The sequence below is a fragment of the Podarcis melisellensis genome, assembly GCF_964234715.1.
Source record: "Podarcis melisellensis genome assembly, chromosome: 13".
Classification (NCBI taxonomy): Eukaryota; Metazoa; Chordata; class Lepidosauria; order Squamata; family Lacertidae; genus Podarcis; species Podarcis melisellensis.
The window spans coordinates 236,285-251,653 of NC_138545.1; the positions used below are offsets into that span (position 1 = coordinate 236,285).

Consider the following 15,369-nt stretch of genomic DNA (forward strand, 5'->3'; position numbering starts at 1 on the left):
AGGACTTCCAGGCACACTGCCCATGCTTGCGCCCCAGGGCAGTCACTTTGGGGCTGCAAATGCAGTAAAATCTATGTGAGAGGCAGCAGTTGTGAGTCGCTGGCATCATCTGAGACTCCAGTGACCATGTTGGATCCAGGAGTATTCCTAACATTTTTGATCCGTGTGGGAGTTGTTGTTGCTGTTGCTACTGCTGTTAATTACCTGCCCTTTCCCTTAAGTTCCCATGGTAGATGGCAGCAGTAAAATACAATATTAAAGATGTTTAAAACAAGTACAAGCATAGAATGATTTACTTGCTTTTTAGAGCTGTCCTTTGAACCCACCCAAATGAACTTTGGTCTTGCCCAGTTGACCCTCAGGGGGGTTGGCCAGATAACCATCTGGGCCCTCAGAAAAAAAGAAAAAGGTGCCCTACCCCACTAATTTGCCTTGAGAACCTTGGAGCTTCCAAGTGCTAGAAAATGGGACAGAATCAGGGAAGAAATGTGTCCTGAAGTGGGGGTGGGAGAGAGCAACTCTTGAGAACCCTGGAATTAGGACCCCCACTGTTAGCCCAGTGTGTACATTACATTTGGTATAACTGGCACACTTGTCAGTCACAGGTCTGACTTCATTCCTTGTCTGCAAACACTGAAAGACAGGATCAACCAGGCTGATTCATCTCACATTTTGTCATGGTCACTTAGGAGGGCTGGAGGCTTACCTTTTCTTAAAGAAAGCTCAAAATCTGGCCTGTGGTGCAGTCCAATCCTGCTTGCTAGCAGGACTCATCCACGCTTGCCCAGGAAACAAATTGACTATGTCAGTTTAATAACGGAACAATGCATTTGCTTTGTAGATTTTGCTAGCACCTCTTTTCGGACACACAGAACTTGGCAAGGAGAGGGGGAAGGATTCCTTCCGATCTCTTAGAGGCTTCCTGAGAGCACAGATGGATGAACATGACTCAGCTGACCCTGAAGCAGGAAGAGGCCATGGCATTGACACTGGGAGCCGTGGGGGATTCTGGGAAAACTCCATACAGAAAATCCTGGGTGAGGAGGACACCCTTCGCTCAGAGGTGCAGAGCCAGCAGTTCGGGCAGTCCTGTCACCAGGAGGCTGAAGGACCACGAAAGGTTTGCAGCCAACTCTACCGCTTTGACCATCAATGGCTGAAGCCGGAAAGGCACACGAAAGCTGAGATGCTGGACCTGGTGATCTTGGAGCAGTTCCTGGCTGTCCTTCCAGCGGAGATGGAGAGCTGGGTGAGGGAATGCGGAGCAGAGACCAGTTCCCAGGCGGTGGCTCTGGCCGAAGGTTTCCTCCTGAGTCAGGCAGAGGAGAGGAAGCAGGCAGAGAAGAAGCAGGTGAGAGAGACTTTCCTCTGGATACCCCCAAGGGGCTCCAAACAGGAGGGAGAACAAACCCAAATGCTCTACTAATGGCCCATTAGTGGAGCATTGTCGGATATTCTAAAATTGTTGCCTCTCATTCCTTTTCTATAATTCTATGAATTCTTTTCCTTCTTTTAGGGAAAGGATCTGCTTGCAGCAATGGGCCCAGATTACTCTGAGGAAGAGAGGACTCCGCTGGACACAAAAGAGAGGTCTCTGGGTAAGGAGGAAGGAGTCTTTTGTCCCTTTGATCTCATTCTGTTGGTTTTGAAACTAATCTTTTCATCTTTTTGTGGAAGACATTTGGGACCAAGAGCCTCAAGGAGGGGAAATGTATTTTTGCACTGCTGAAATATGCAATGGGTACAAATGCTAAAATGCACTCAGCATGTGAGGCTTGTTATAAGTAGATTCATTTCAATCAGGGTTTAGGCCTGGTTTTGGCTCAGAAACTGATTTGGTTGCCCTATGTAATGACCTTTGCCGAGAGAGAGATGGGGAAAGATGCCCCTGTTGATTCTGCTGGACATCTCAGCGGCTTTTGATACCATCGATCATGCTCTCCTTCTGGAGCAGCTGGCTGAGTCCGGAGGAGGTGGCACAGCTTTGCAGCGGTTCTGGTCCTCCTTGGATGGTGGTTCCCAGAGGGTGATGCTTGGGGAGTGCTTTTTAGCCCCATGGAGCCTTAAGGGAGGAATTCCTCAGGGCTCTGTTTTATCCCATATGCTACTTAACATCTACATGAAACCGCTGAGTAGGAACATCCAGATTTTGGGAGGACGTTGCCAGCAATATACTGATGACACACAATTCTGCTGCTCTGTTACATCCGCAGGTGAAGCAGCGGATGTAGAGGCTTCACCTCTGAGAGAGGCAGGCACTCCTGTCTCCCCACTTACCTTTGTCTCTTGCAGGTGACAGAATGATGCCAGCAAAACCTCCCACTCCATCTTTTCTTGGTGGCGGAGGGGAAACAGCAACTGCGGAACCAGATCAGGTAGGGGGAAGGAACCTTGTGGGGAAAGAGGCGGAGGGGTGGGACAGCCAGGGCATCCCTGGGCGCAAATGAATCTCTCTCCTTTTCCTCTTTGCTTCTGCCGAAGCTGCTCTTAATGAACACTGAAAACGCCATTGGAGAAGGCTTATCTGCTGAGAGTAATGAACAGCCACCTCACCTTAACTCTCCTCCTGAATGTTGCTAGCATTATTTATCAGTTGTTGCAATTCTGTTTCTATGTTTATTGGTCAATGCTAAAACTTAAGGAACTTAAAAAAAAACAACCAGTGGTGAGAATTCACCTGCCCAGCCCCTCCAGTTGAGGGCTCCCCCCTCTTCTCCACCTCCCCAAGCCCCCATGCATCCCTTGAAGTTGGCTTTAGGGAATGAGGAGAGTTGTCTCTCTGCACCCTCCCAAAATACCACATAAGGAGAGGAGAGAGGGGAGCCATACGGATCTGAAGAGCACCATGTGGAGTTTCACCCCTTTGTACAAAGATTAGTACCCAGTTTTAAAAATACAGAATAAAATCATTCCATTAAGATGCTTAGATATGCATCCATCATTAAAATGTGCAGTGAAACATTCCCCTGAAAACTACACAGCAACTAACAGACAGGAAACAACAGAACAAGGTGTGCTAGATAATCTTTATGCTTTCTGAAAGGAAGACCTTTTCTTTCAGAGTCTAGTGTGCTTTGAGGATATAGCTGTGTATTTCACGGAGGAGGAGTGGGCATTGCTGGATCCTGACCAGAGAGCTCTGCATCAGGAAGTCATGGAGGAGAATCGTGGGATCATGGCCTCTCTCAGTAAGGCTCCCTATTGGATCATAATATCTGTCATGAAATTCTTTACATTAATTTTTGTGACGAACCTCTCAGATTTTGATGGAGCTTAACAGCGCCACCTACAGCATCTGGGATTCTAACACACACACCCTCATCTTACCTTGAATAGAGGGCTATCAACTGTGTTGTCTGTGAACATTTTTGTCTCTGGTTATGCCTTTTGATTAGGCTATCAGTTTTTTGTTCTTGATTCTGTCAGATTCTGGTTGACCAAAATGATGACTGACATTAGAGATGGAACAGATTCTATGATTGGGCCAAACAGAACCGCAGAAAGGGCTGGAACACAGCAGGAGGGGCCCCTTCTCAGGAGGAGTCCTTTTTCTGGGAAATAGATCTCTTGGCTGACTCCTCAGAGAATTCTGTGGGAACCCAGGCCAACTGGGCAAGGGGACTTCTTGAATTTAGCAGCAGCCCAGGCCAAGGTTTTGGTCGACCTGCAAAGGCCTGATCCAGCAGCTCCAGCACATCTGGAAGGTCTGGAAAACCAGGAAAGGGGGGTAGGGGGACAACCCTTGCCTCCCCCCACCCTCTGAGAGGCCTCCATTTGCTCTTGAGTAGGTCACCTGGCTAGGACAGGCTCTGCGCCTTCCCACAGCCCCACAGCCCCGTTCAGCCAGGGGCAGCAGTGGAGAGGGGGCCTTAGAAAAACACCCGTGGTTCCAGTTCAAGCAGGGCTAGGAACCAGCACGATGGCCAGGGAGGATGAGAAGGAGAGCTGATCCCTCCCCTTCCCCCTCAGAGCATTCCTCATCTTGGAGCAGCCTCTTGTCCCTCACAGGGGAAGGGCTCAGAGGCAGGGGACCCAGCCCAGGAGCAGGGGAGGAAGGGGCTCTGGCAGAAGGGCTTCCAGAAGAGCTGAGCCTTCCCTTTCCCCATGGGCAGCCAGCTCAGAGGATGCCTCAGGCTCTCACACCCCTTTCCTCAAGATCCAGGCCTGCCCCCACCTCCTCAGACAGAGAGGATAGTGAGCTTTCTCCAGGTGAGGAGGAAGGGCGGGAGGACGAAGGGGAGCATTCCCCCAGACTCTTTATGAGCCTAGACATCGAGCAGCTCCTGGGAAAGGCTGTGAGGACAGACCATGTCCCTGAGCAGGTCCAGGAAGCCAAGGAGCAACTCCAGGCAGCAGGCAATGCCTCCATGGCCTTTCCCAAGCACAAGGCCTGCAAGAGGGTTTTCCGTTTTCTCGAAGAGTGTAAGGAGAGCATCTTGCAGGAATGGTGGATTCCTGGGGCTGCTAAGGCAGCAAGCTTCTCCATAAGGCAGCTAAATCCATTTGATAAGCCTGCAGTGGGATTTCTTAGTGTTCCTCTTGCAGATGCCTCCATAAGTTCCCTCGCTCATGGATCCATGGTTTCCAGAGATGGGCAGGATCACCCCAGGAACCCTGAAGACAAAAGGTTTTGTTGCTCAGATCACATGAAGCTTGTGCACAAGCCATTGAGGTCTCGGCTGCAGCTTCTTTCATGGCCAGTGCGACTTACATCTGAGCCCAGGCCCTTCTGGCAGAGGTTGGACCAGGGTTCATCCATATCCAGCAAGGAATAGCAAAGCAAGCTAGGCCTCTGCCCATGCGGCTGATGCCTCGTTGGATGCTTGTTCAATTCGCAGCAGGAGCCAGGGCAGCAAACGTGGCAGTGCGAAGGCAGCTCTGGCTTAAACAGTGGCAGGTGGACACCAAAGCCAAGACCAGCCTGGCCAGTGACCCCTTCGGGGGGGGCAGCTATTTGCAGAGGGGCTGGAGGATGCCCTGGTAGAGACCAGGGACAAGAAGAAGGCCCAGCCTCATAAGAAGACAGAGAGAAAGAGTCAGAAAGGAACTGATTCTTCCTTTCGTCTCCACAGGGGCTCATTCAGTGCTAGAGACGTTAAGGCAACAAACCCTCCAGGGGAGGGGGGCAGAAGGAATGGATGTGCGCAGGGCCATCAGGGTTTACCTCAGGAACACAGAGGAGTTCCACATAGCAGGGGCTCCATTTGCTTCTTTCCAGTCTAGAACCAAGGGGCACAAGGTTCCCCCAGCATCACTGGAAGGCTGGATCCGGGGGTGGGGTGGGGTGCCCTTGGGAATCACTGCCCATTCCACCAGGAGCATAGTCACCTCGGCATCATTTGAGACGTGAGCTCCCCTGGGTGATATACAGGGCAGCCACTGGGTCCTCCCCCTCCACCTTCATGAAACTCCATAAGTTAGACACCTATATCTCAGCAGAGGCCTCCTTTGAGAGATGAGGGCTTCAACAGGAGGTTAACAATGAGGAGGTAGGGCCCACAGTGGCTGCCACCTGATCTGGATACTGCTGAAATACATCCTACATCATGGAACCCAGTTTTCCCCTACAGGAGAAGTGAACATTGATACTTACCGTGATATGTTCCTTCTCTGTACAGAGAATTGGGATCTGGCCCTCTCGGGTACCTCTGTGTGCATGGGGGAGGCTAACAAACAATGGATTTCAGAGGGTTGCCTAGAGGGACATGGGACACCTTCCCCCAAGGTCCAGGGGCCTCTTCTGTCTTTCCATCCCAGCCTTCTTGCTCTTCAGCACATATCAGAGTTCCCCCTCCTTCACCTGTGCTAGTTACAAGTGCCAGTAGGAATTTTCATTCAGTGAAGAGAGCGGCATGCCCCACTGAAATCACTGTTCTGTTCCTATTCCTTAGTTGTTATGTTGTGACTATACAGTTACTTGCTTACGCATGAGTTGAACTGGAGACAGGGGGTTGTCCTACCCCTGATTCCTCAAAACCTTAACTTATTTTCAATGGTGAGATTGGCAGAGACCAATTCTCCCTACAGAGAAGGAATTTATCTCGTTAAGTACCAACGTTCGCTTCTCTCTTCATTGCAGGTGATGAATTGGAAATGAAGAAAATGGGAGACCACGACAAAGTCAAAACAGAGGAGAAGCCATATCAATATTCAGAATGCAGAGAGAGCTTGAGCCAGAGCTCCAGTTCCACTTCCTATCAAAGACATTCCACTGAAAAGAAACGCTATCAGTGCTTTGAATGTGGAAAGAGTTTCGCTTGGCATGACTCTCTCAATTTCCATCAAAGAATTCATACAGGCAAGAAACCATATCAGTGCTTGGAATGTGGAAAGATCTTCAGTTACAAGAACAATCTTGTTTCCCATCAAAGAATTCATACAGGGGAGAAGCCATATCAGTGTTTGGAATGTGGGAAGAGTTTCAGTTACAGAGCCAGTCTCACTTCCCATCAAAGAATTCATACAGGGGAGAAACCATACAATTGCTTGGCATGTGGGAAGACCTTCCGTCATAGCTGTCATCTCAAGTCCCATCTCAGAACTCATACAGGGGAGAAACCCTATCAGTGCATGGAATGCGGAAAGAGCTTCAGTAAGAGTTCTGTGCTCACTTCCCATCAAAGAATTCATACAGGGGAGAAACCATATCAGTGCTTGGAATGTGGAAAGATCTTCAGTTATAAGAACAATCTTACTTCCCATCAACGAATTCATACAGGGGAGAAGCCATATCAGTGCTTGGAATGTGGAGAGAATTTCAGTTACAGAGCCAGTCTCACTTTCCACCAAAGAATTCATACAGGGGAGAAACCATATGAGTGCATGGAATGTGGGAAGAGCTTCCGTCACAGCTGCCATCTCAAGTCCCATCTTAGAATTCATACAGGGGAGAAACCATATGAGTGCATGGAATGTGGGAAGAGCTTCAGTCAGAGGTCCAATCTCACTTCCCATCAAAGAATTCATACAGGGGAGAAACCATTTCAATGTCTGGAATGTGGAAAGAGCTTCAGTCAGAGTTCTGCTCTCACTTCCCATCAACGAATTCATACAGGGGAGAAGCCATTTGAGTGCTTGGAATGTGGGAAGAGCTTCAGTCAGAAGGGGAATCTCACTTTCCATCAAAAAATCCACAGTGAGGAGAATGGGGGAAGCTAGTCCAACCCACTGCAGTGCAGAAATCTCAACTGAAACATGCATGACAGGTGGCCACCAAGCCCATGCTTGAGATCTTCCAGGAAAGGAGAGTCCACCACCTTTCAAGGGACTTGCTTCCACTGTTGTACAGCTGTGAGCATTAGAAAGGCCTTCCTGATGTTTAATTGGAATCAACTTTCTTGTAACTTGAAGCTATTGGTTCAGGTCCTCCTCTACAGACCAGGAAGAAACAAACTTGCTCCATCCCCCATGGGACAGCCTTTAGATATTTAGAGGTCATTATCCTATCTCCTCTAAGTCTACAATTCTGCGGACTAAACACCCCCAGTTTCCTCAGCTGTTCCTCCTAAGTATTGATTTCCAGAGTCTTGATCATTTTGGTCACTCACCTGCCTCTTCACACGTTCCAATTTGTCAATATCCTTCTTGAATTGGGGTGCCAAGAACTGGACACAAGACTCCAGGTGTGCTCTGACCAAGGAAGAATAGAGCAGTGGTATGACTTCTCTTGATCTGGACCGTGTGGAGATTCATTTGCCCCTTTTGAGATTACTTTGCAGTGTTGAAATTCATTTTGCCCTACTCACAGCCACAGTTTGCTTGGCCTTCACCCAACTCAGTTGTGCCAGAGAGGAAACTGAGGCACATTTTGCCCATTCCTGTTAATTATTCCGCGTTGCCCCCTCTCTCCTGTGCTCCCACCTCCCCTCACTTGCACCGCCACCCTGCTGCCTGGATCTGCCTCTTCTCCTTGCACCAGCTCCAGACTGCCTCCAGGAGTCAGTGTTCCTAGTGAGCGGCAGGGGCTACGGCTGAGGGGAGGGGTCTGCTGGTGGTTTCTGGCCAAGGACGCCTTGTAGATGGGGTGGAAGATGAAGGTGTTGGGAGCTCCAGATGGGGAGGGGAGCAGGTGGGTCAGTGGGAGAACTCTTCCGAACATTCCTCCTCCCCCTAAAATCTGTGTGTCTTGAGCCAGCAGGATTACTTGTTAATACAGTGGTACCTTGGTTCTCAAGTGCCTTGGTACTCAAACAGCTTGGAACCCAAACACTGCAAACCCAGAAGGAAGTGTTCTGGTTTGCGAACCTTTTTCGTAAGCCGAACGTGCTCCGTTTTGAGTGCCACACTCCCTTTTTGAGTGTTACGCTGAGGTCTGTCTGTTTTTGCTATTTATTTTGCGTTTTTGTTTCTGCAGCTTTTTTTGTTTTTGTTTTTGTAACTGTGTGGAACCCAGTTCAGCTACTGATTGACTGATTGCGTGACTGCAGTACATTGTTTATTGCTTTCATTTTATGGATCAATGGTCTCGTTAGATAGCAAAATTCATCTTAAATTGCAGTTTTAGGGGTTGTTTTTTAATGTCTAGAACAGAATAATCCATTTTGCATTACTTTCTATGGGATAGCGCGCCTTGGTTTTGGAACGCTTTGGTTTTGGAATGGACTTCCAGAACGGATTAAGTTTGAGAACCAAGGTACTACTGTACTAATATTAGCACTAAGAATAAAAAGCTTCACAGGCTTCCAATCAACACGCCATGCTGATTGTAAATAATGTGCTAACAGAAAAATGTAATATAACAAAGGGGACAAGAAAGGGTTGCCCCTTGTCACAATTATTGTTTATACTAGTATTGGAGGTTTTGGCTAGCAGAATCAGATTGGATGTCAAGATTGAAGGGATAACAGTGGGACACAGGACATATAAACAAGGCAATTGCTGATGATGTGGTGATATTGGTAGAGGAGCCTCTGGTCAGGGTTCCAAAGGCTCTGGAACAGATTCATAATTTGGAGAGGTAGCAAGCTTTAAACTTAATCGGTGAAAAAAATAAATACGAGAATCAACTGGGTAACTTACAAAGAACTATTAAAAGAGGTAGATCAAGACTTAAAATTAAGGAGTTATGAAGAAGAGGACTAATAACCAATTGGTTGCAATATCACCAGCTTAATGAAGTTGGATAAAAAGAAAGGTTTTTCTCATAAAACCTCCCAATTTGAAAGAGTTGCTGGAAAATAAAAACTAAATGTATAATTTTTTTATCGGATTGGTAAACAAAAGATGGAACAGTTCAAAGCAGTGGTGATACACTGGGCAAGGGATTTTGGTTATAATATTGAGTTAGCAGTGTGGGGAAAATTATTGGTTACAGATCTGAAATTTACAGCATGTTATACTTTGAAAGAAAACTACATGAAAATGATGTCCCATTGGTACTTAATTAGCTAAAATGTATAAATCAAATTCTAACGTGCTGGAAATGTAAAGAGAAAGAGGGCATCATATGTGGTAGTAAAAAAAGCTTCATGGGAAATGATATACAGTATAATGGGGTGAAAAAAATGTTTACTAAGCAACCAGAAGCTTTTCTTATAGGAATTTTAGGTGTAGAGATCCTGAAGGACCAGAATAAATTGTTCATGTATGCAACCACAGCTGCCCGAATGTTGCTGGCCCAGGGATAGAAAGAAAATACAGTTCCAAACAAGGAAGAGCGGCTGTTAAAATTAATGAACTATGCTGGATTGGCAAAACTTACAGGAAGAATCAGAAGAAGAGGAGTTTGATTTGATATCCCGCTTTATCACTCCCCTAAGGAGTCTCAAATGGGACGTGGGTGGCGCTGTGGGTTAAAGCCTCAGCGCCTAGGGCTTGCCGATCGAAAGGTCGGCGGTTCGAATCCCCGCGGTGGGGTGCGCTCCCGTCTTTCGGTCCCAGCGCCTGCCAACCTAGCAGTTCGAAAGCACCCCCGGGTGCAAGTAGATAAATAGGGACCGCTTACTAGCGGGAAGGTAAACGGCGTTTCCGTGTGCAGCTCTGGCTCGCCAGAACAGCGATGTCACGCTGGCCACGTGATCCGGAAGTGTCTCCGGACAGCGCTGGCCCCTGGCCTCTTAAGTGAGATGGGCGCACAACCCCAGAGTCTGTCAAGACTGGCCCGTACGGGCAGGGGTACCTTTACCTTTAAGGAGTCTCAAAGCGGCTCACATTCTCCTTTCCCTTCCTCCCCCACAACAAACCCTCTGTGAGGTGAGTGAGGCTGAGAGACTTCAGAGAAGTGTGACTGGCCCAAGGTCACCCAGCAGCTGCAGGTGGAGGAGCCGAGACGCGAACCCGGTTCCCCAGATTATGAATCTACCACTCTAGGCAGAAAGAATCAAATTTTAATAAAGAATGGGGGAAGTATATAATGTATTTGAAAAATTATCGTAAACAATTACATTCATTAGTAGGTTTGACAGAAAACTTGTAAAAATCTGAACCATGGATTGATTAAGGATTTACAATAATTGGAGTTGGTGATAAGATGCAGAATGAAAATGAAAATATAAGGATCCACAAAGGGGGGGGTTAAATGGGTATGATGTCTGAATTTTGTTTCGTTTTTGTTGTTATGGTTTGTAAAATGGAAAATGCAAAAATAAAATTAAAAAGCTTCAAAGGCTTCCTATCTGAACCTGCGTGTCTTTCTTTGGTTATAGCTCAGTCGGAGAGCACACAACTCTCAATCTCGGGGTCATGGGTTTGAGCCCCGCGCTGGGGAGAAGATTCCTGCATTGCAGGGGGTTGGACTAGATGACCCTCATGGTCCCTCCCAACTCTACAATTCCATGATCCTTTGAGTCTAGGCTGCTCTGATTGCTGCCTGTTGAGAAGAGGGTCCATGGAGCTTTTGATGAACAGATGCCTGGGGGGGGGGAGGCTGTGGATTTTGGGGGGGTTGCAGAAACAGGGGGTGCAGTCTTTGGAAAGGGGGAAGAGGAACCATAGTTGGAAGGGACCCCAAGGGTCATCTAGCCCAATGCCTGGCAATGCAGGAAGGGTGTGTGTGCCATAAAGATGGAGGCAGAAAGACAAAGGTGGTTGGGAAGCCTTTCCCATGTTGGAGAAAAACTGACCAGGCTGGGGGTCAGCTGGACACTGGACCCCTGTGGGATGTCATAAGACAGCGATGGCCAAACCGTTTTGGGAATACAACTCCCATCATCCCTAGCTAACAGGACCAGTGATCAGGGATGATGGGAATTGTAGTCCCAAAACAGCTGGAGGGCCAAGTTTGGCTATCACTGCCATAAGAGCCCTCTATATTCTGTTGGTGGGGGGCATCCAAAGTTAGCTGTTTGGGGCAGGGTGGAGGGTTTCTGAGAGTGGGGGAGGTCACCCTATAATGATCCATGACAGGAGTCAGCAAACTTTTTCAGCAGGGGGCCGGTCCACTGTCCCTCAGACCTTGTGGGGGGCTGGACTATATTGGGGGGAGGACAATGAACAAATTCCTGTGCCCCACAAATAACCCAGAGATGCGTTTTAAATGAAAGGATACATTCTACTCATGTAAAAACACGCTTATTCCCGGACCGTCCGCGGGCTGGATTGAGAAGGCGATCGGGCCAGATCTGGCCCCCGGGCCTTAGGTTGCCTACCCATGGTCTATGATCAAGCCTTTCTGCTAATTTTTCTGTGGCCAGGTGCTCATTTCTTGGCAGAGGGTAATGTTACGACTCTCAGGATGCCAGAAACCCAGAAATCCTGGAACCAATAGGTGTTAGAATTTAGTTAAGGTTTGGGGCATCAGAGTCATGAGTCTCTACGATAGAACCAAGTAAGACCTTCCCAAACCCTTTGAAATTAGCGTGATCAGGGCTGATTAAGGCAGGCTGGTGCTAATTAACATGGACTCATTTCCTTTCAGGTATTAAGCACCAGGTAAGGCTGCCATGCATTCGGGGTTTCCTGGACATATCCGGGATTTGTCCGATGATAATAGTGTCTGAGGGGAATTTTTGGCAAGCGTGAAAATGTCCAGGATAACATGGCAACCCATTCCAGAAGTACTGATTTTTAATTTTTTAAAAAAAAGCTGAAAAACATCAAATTTCTTGGCAATTGTGCAAAAAAAAAAAAAGGTTAACAACAGCAAAGACAACAAAGAAAGATAAACAACTAAACAACTCTGATTTTCACTTTCTGAAATATGGCAGCCCTGGCACCAGGCAAAAACATTCCTCACATGCAGCCCTTTGGCCATTAAATAATCTTTGCAGTGTTAAAGGGGGGAGGGGCGACAATTGTTATTAGAATTGTTTTTATTCTTATGCTGTCAATCACTATGCTTTGTTTTATGTTTTCATTGTCATGCCCTGTAAAATATGTTATTAATGTGACACACTGCCCTTTTGATAATGGGTGGTGTATAAGTCAAATAAGTAATAGTAACAAAAATGCCCCTAGAGTTCACTGCTTCTTTGTTTATCAGCTTCCCCTTTATCTATTCCACACACATATTTTTTTACCTTTCCCTTTATTTATTTTTACCTTTACCTTTATTCCATGTATCCATCCTTTTATATGTGTTGCAGGTTCTCTTCAGTTCTCTTCATATTCCACCTTTATACACACAGAGAGAGACGCGCTCAGCATCCGGCCCTCGTGGCCCCTTCCGGCGGCCCTCCGGAGCCCTATTCCCACAACAGAAGAGAGTTGGGGGGAGAAGGGGAGGCTCCCGAGACGGGGCTCGGCGTGGGCAAAACCCCCAATTGAAAAATGTCCCTTCCAGTTAACTGAAATGAACACGGTTGCCGAGCAAAGGAGAGGGAGGGGGGCGCCTGAGATTTGGCGGGAAGGAAGACACTGAGGTAAAAAGTGGAGGAGAGAGAGAGAGAGGAAGGAAGGAAGGAAGGAAGGAAGGAAGGAAGGAAGGAAGGAAGGAAGGAAGGAAGGAAGGAAGGAAGGAAGGGACGCCTGACATTTGGCAGGAAAGGAGAAGCTGAGGTAAAAAGTGGAGGAGAGGGGGGAAGGAAGGAAGGAAGGAAGGAAGGAAGGAAGGAAGGAAGGAAGGAAGGAAGGAAGGAAGGAAGGAAGGAAGGAAGAAAGAAAGAAAGAAAGAAAGAAAGAAAGAAAGAAAGAAAGAAAGAAAGAAAGAAAGAAAGAAAGAAAGAAAGAAAGAAAGAAAGAAACGCCTGACATTTGGCAGGAAATTTGAAGCCGAGGTTAGGAAGGCCCAACAGAGACTCCATTTCCTCAGGGTCTTGCAAAAGAGCAATGTTAAAAGAACAATTGATGACCTCCTCCTACCGGTCCAGTGTGGTACCTTGGCTTGACAGCCACGGACAGAAAGTCTCCACAGAGGGAGGAGAACACAGCACAAGATGTCACGGGCTGCCCCTGAGCTGCTAGATGTTGCCTTAGGAGAGCGGGAACAATTCTCAGGCCAGCACCTCTTTCATCTTCCAGCCTCGGAGAGGCAGGAGATAGAGAGGCATAATCAGTCGTGCCAACAGGCTAAAAAACAGTTTCTGTCCGTGGGCTGTTAGGCTGCCGAAGGGAAAAGAATATAGTGCAACTGACTTTCGGGCTTGGTGTGTTGTGTGACAAGAACACAGAATGCAATGAGATTGAGTGTTTTGGGGGGGAGACTCGGTTGTACATTGACAACAAAGGTGGTATTATTATTATTATTAAAAAGTGGAGGAAAGAAAGAAAGAAAGGAGAAGCTGAGGTAAAAAGTGGAGAAGCTGAGGAGAAAGAGAGCGGGAAATATCACTATAAACGGGGCATCTCAACAAGGGCGAAGGCTGAGGTGGGGGAGAAAGAAGAAGAGGGAGCCCAGAGATGAGTCTGAGGGGAAAGGGGCTGAAATGGCGGAGTCTGAGGGAAAGAGAAGCCCCTGAGGAAGAGAAAGGAAGGGCAAAGAGAAAGAAATCCCCGGAGCGAGAGGGCGAGGAGGTGGGAAGTGGAGGCCGCGGAAGGCGAGGCTCCGAGGCGCCTCTTGTCCTCGCGGAAGAAGGGGCTGGTCGTGAAAGAGGCTCTCGGCTTCCTTTTAAATCTGAGGCGTCGCTTGATGGTTTTGCGCTTTCTCTCTGTAAGAAATCCATACTCACTTGCTCCGTGTTTGATTATATGCACTGTATACCCAATTAAATATAGTCTTTGTGTACATTAGATGGTCTTAGCTCTACTGCGGCCCACACTTCAGTTTACTTCAGCTTGAAGGGCAGCTTCTGTGTCCAAGGGCTCCGGGCTCCTGTGGCCCCACATGGACCGCCCTGGGGTGGAGGGGCCTTGGGTACCATGCTACCCCACCCTCGCCCCTTTCTGTGGGGCATGAGGGGCAACTGCCAGGGGAGGATGCTGGCCGGTTGAGGGAAGTTTCTACTCTTTGATGTTTTATCGTGTTTTTAATATTTTGCTGGGAGCCGCCCAGAGTGGCTGGGGGAACCCAGCCAGATGACGGGTGGGGTATAAATAATATTATTATTATTATTATTATTATTATTATTATTATTATTATTATTATTACCCAGCAGCCAGGCTCGCCCCAAGCTCTAGGTTTGGCTAAGATTCCTGTCCTCCAGGTTCTGCAGAGGGCTGGTTTCTGTAAAAACAGTCCTTCTGCCAGACTGGGGCAGGAGGGGGCAACGACCCCACCCTAAATCAAGAAGGTAAATAAAAGCGCTTAACTAAAAGTAGAAATTGTAGGAAGATTTTGACATACAGTATTTTTCTGAGCACTTGGGGTCAAACGAAAGGAATTTAAAACAATTGTTGCTGTCACATTTCATTTTGAATCTGCTAGAGAGAGGACTTCAGAGCATGGGAAGTCACCCAAAGATATATAATGTGGCACTGAATATTTATGGTTACTCCTATGGCTCCCCCCCCCCCAATGAAGCTGCTCTGGGTGCTCAACACACGTGTCTCCTGCTCTGCAGAGGGAGGGCTGAGTGTGCCTGGCTTTGCCAGGGTTAAAAGGAGCTGAGCTGGATTCCTAGAGAGGAAAGGCAATGCAGGGGAGCGGGAGGGGAGCCTGCTGTCTTTCTGCTTTGCACCTCCTACAACCTGGTGAGTCTCTCTTGTCTTCCGCCATGGGGTGCATTGGGGAGAAGCGGGGGGGGGATGCATCAGGGGGTCCTGTTCAGCTCATGCAGGCGGGGAGCCCCCACCCAGCCCCATCCACACCCCAAGACACAGCCACCCAATTGGCCCTGCAAAGGAACCGACAGGCAATGCAGCTGCTTTAAAGCAGGAATGAATGGTGTTCTCAAGGGCTGCTGTGGGGATTAAAGGACAGCAGGGAGACCCCTGGATGCCCCCTTGAGGAAAAGGGTGGGTGGAAATGCAATGAATGAAGAGAGGGAGCCCAGCCCATCATCTGGCTGTGGGATTTTGGAGCTGATTCTGATTCGTCTTCATGGTCAGCTCCACACA

At 48.0% G+C, this 15,369-nt stretch overlaps 2 protein-coding genes across 2 annotated transcripts in view; both read left to right on the forward strand.

The window, feature by feature from the left end:
• The window catches only part of LOC309354618 (uncharacterized protein), a 52,469-nt gene that overhangs the window by 826 nt on the left and 36,274 nt on the right, over positions 1–15,369 (forward strand). Inside the window, exon 2 of the mRNA XM_081884853.1 lies at positions 842–1,351. Coding sequence (XP_081740979.1) covers positions 935–1,351 — 417 coding nt within the window. The 5' untranslated portion in view covers positions 842–934. The remainder of the gene's footprint in view (positions 1–841; positions 1,352–15,369) is intronic.
• On the forward strand, positions 1,517–10,616 carry LOC309354629 (uncharacterized protein). Its single transcript, XM_081884879.1, has 5 exons — positions 1,517–1,590; positions 2,293–2,375; positions 3,062–3,188; positions 6,080–9,722; positions 10,317–10,616. Exons 2-4 carry the CDS (start codon positions 2,301–2,303, stop codon positions 7,156–7,158), a joined length of 1,281 nt encoding a protein of 426 aa, XP_081741005.1. The 5' UTR covers positions 1,517–1,590; positions 2,293–2,300; the 3' UTR covers positions 7,159–9,722; positions 10,317–10,616.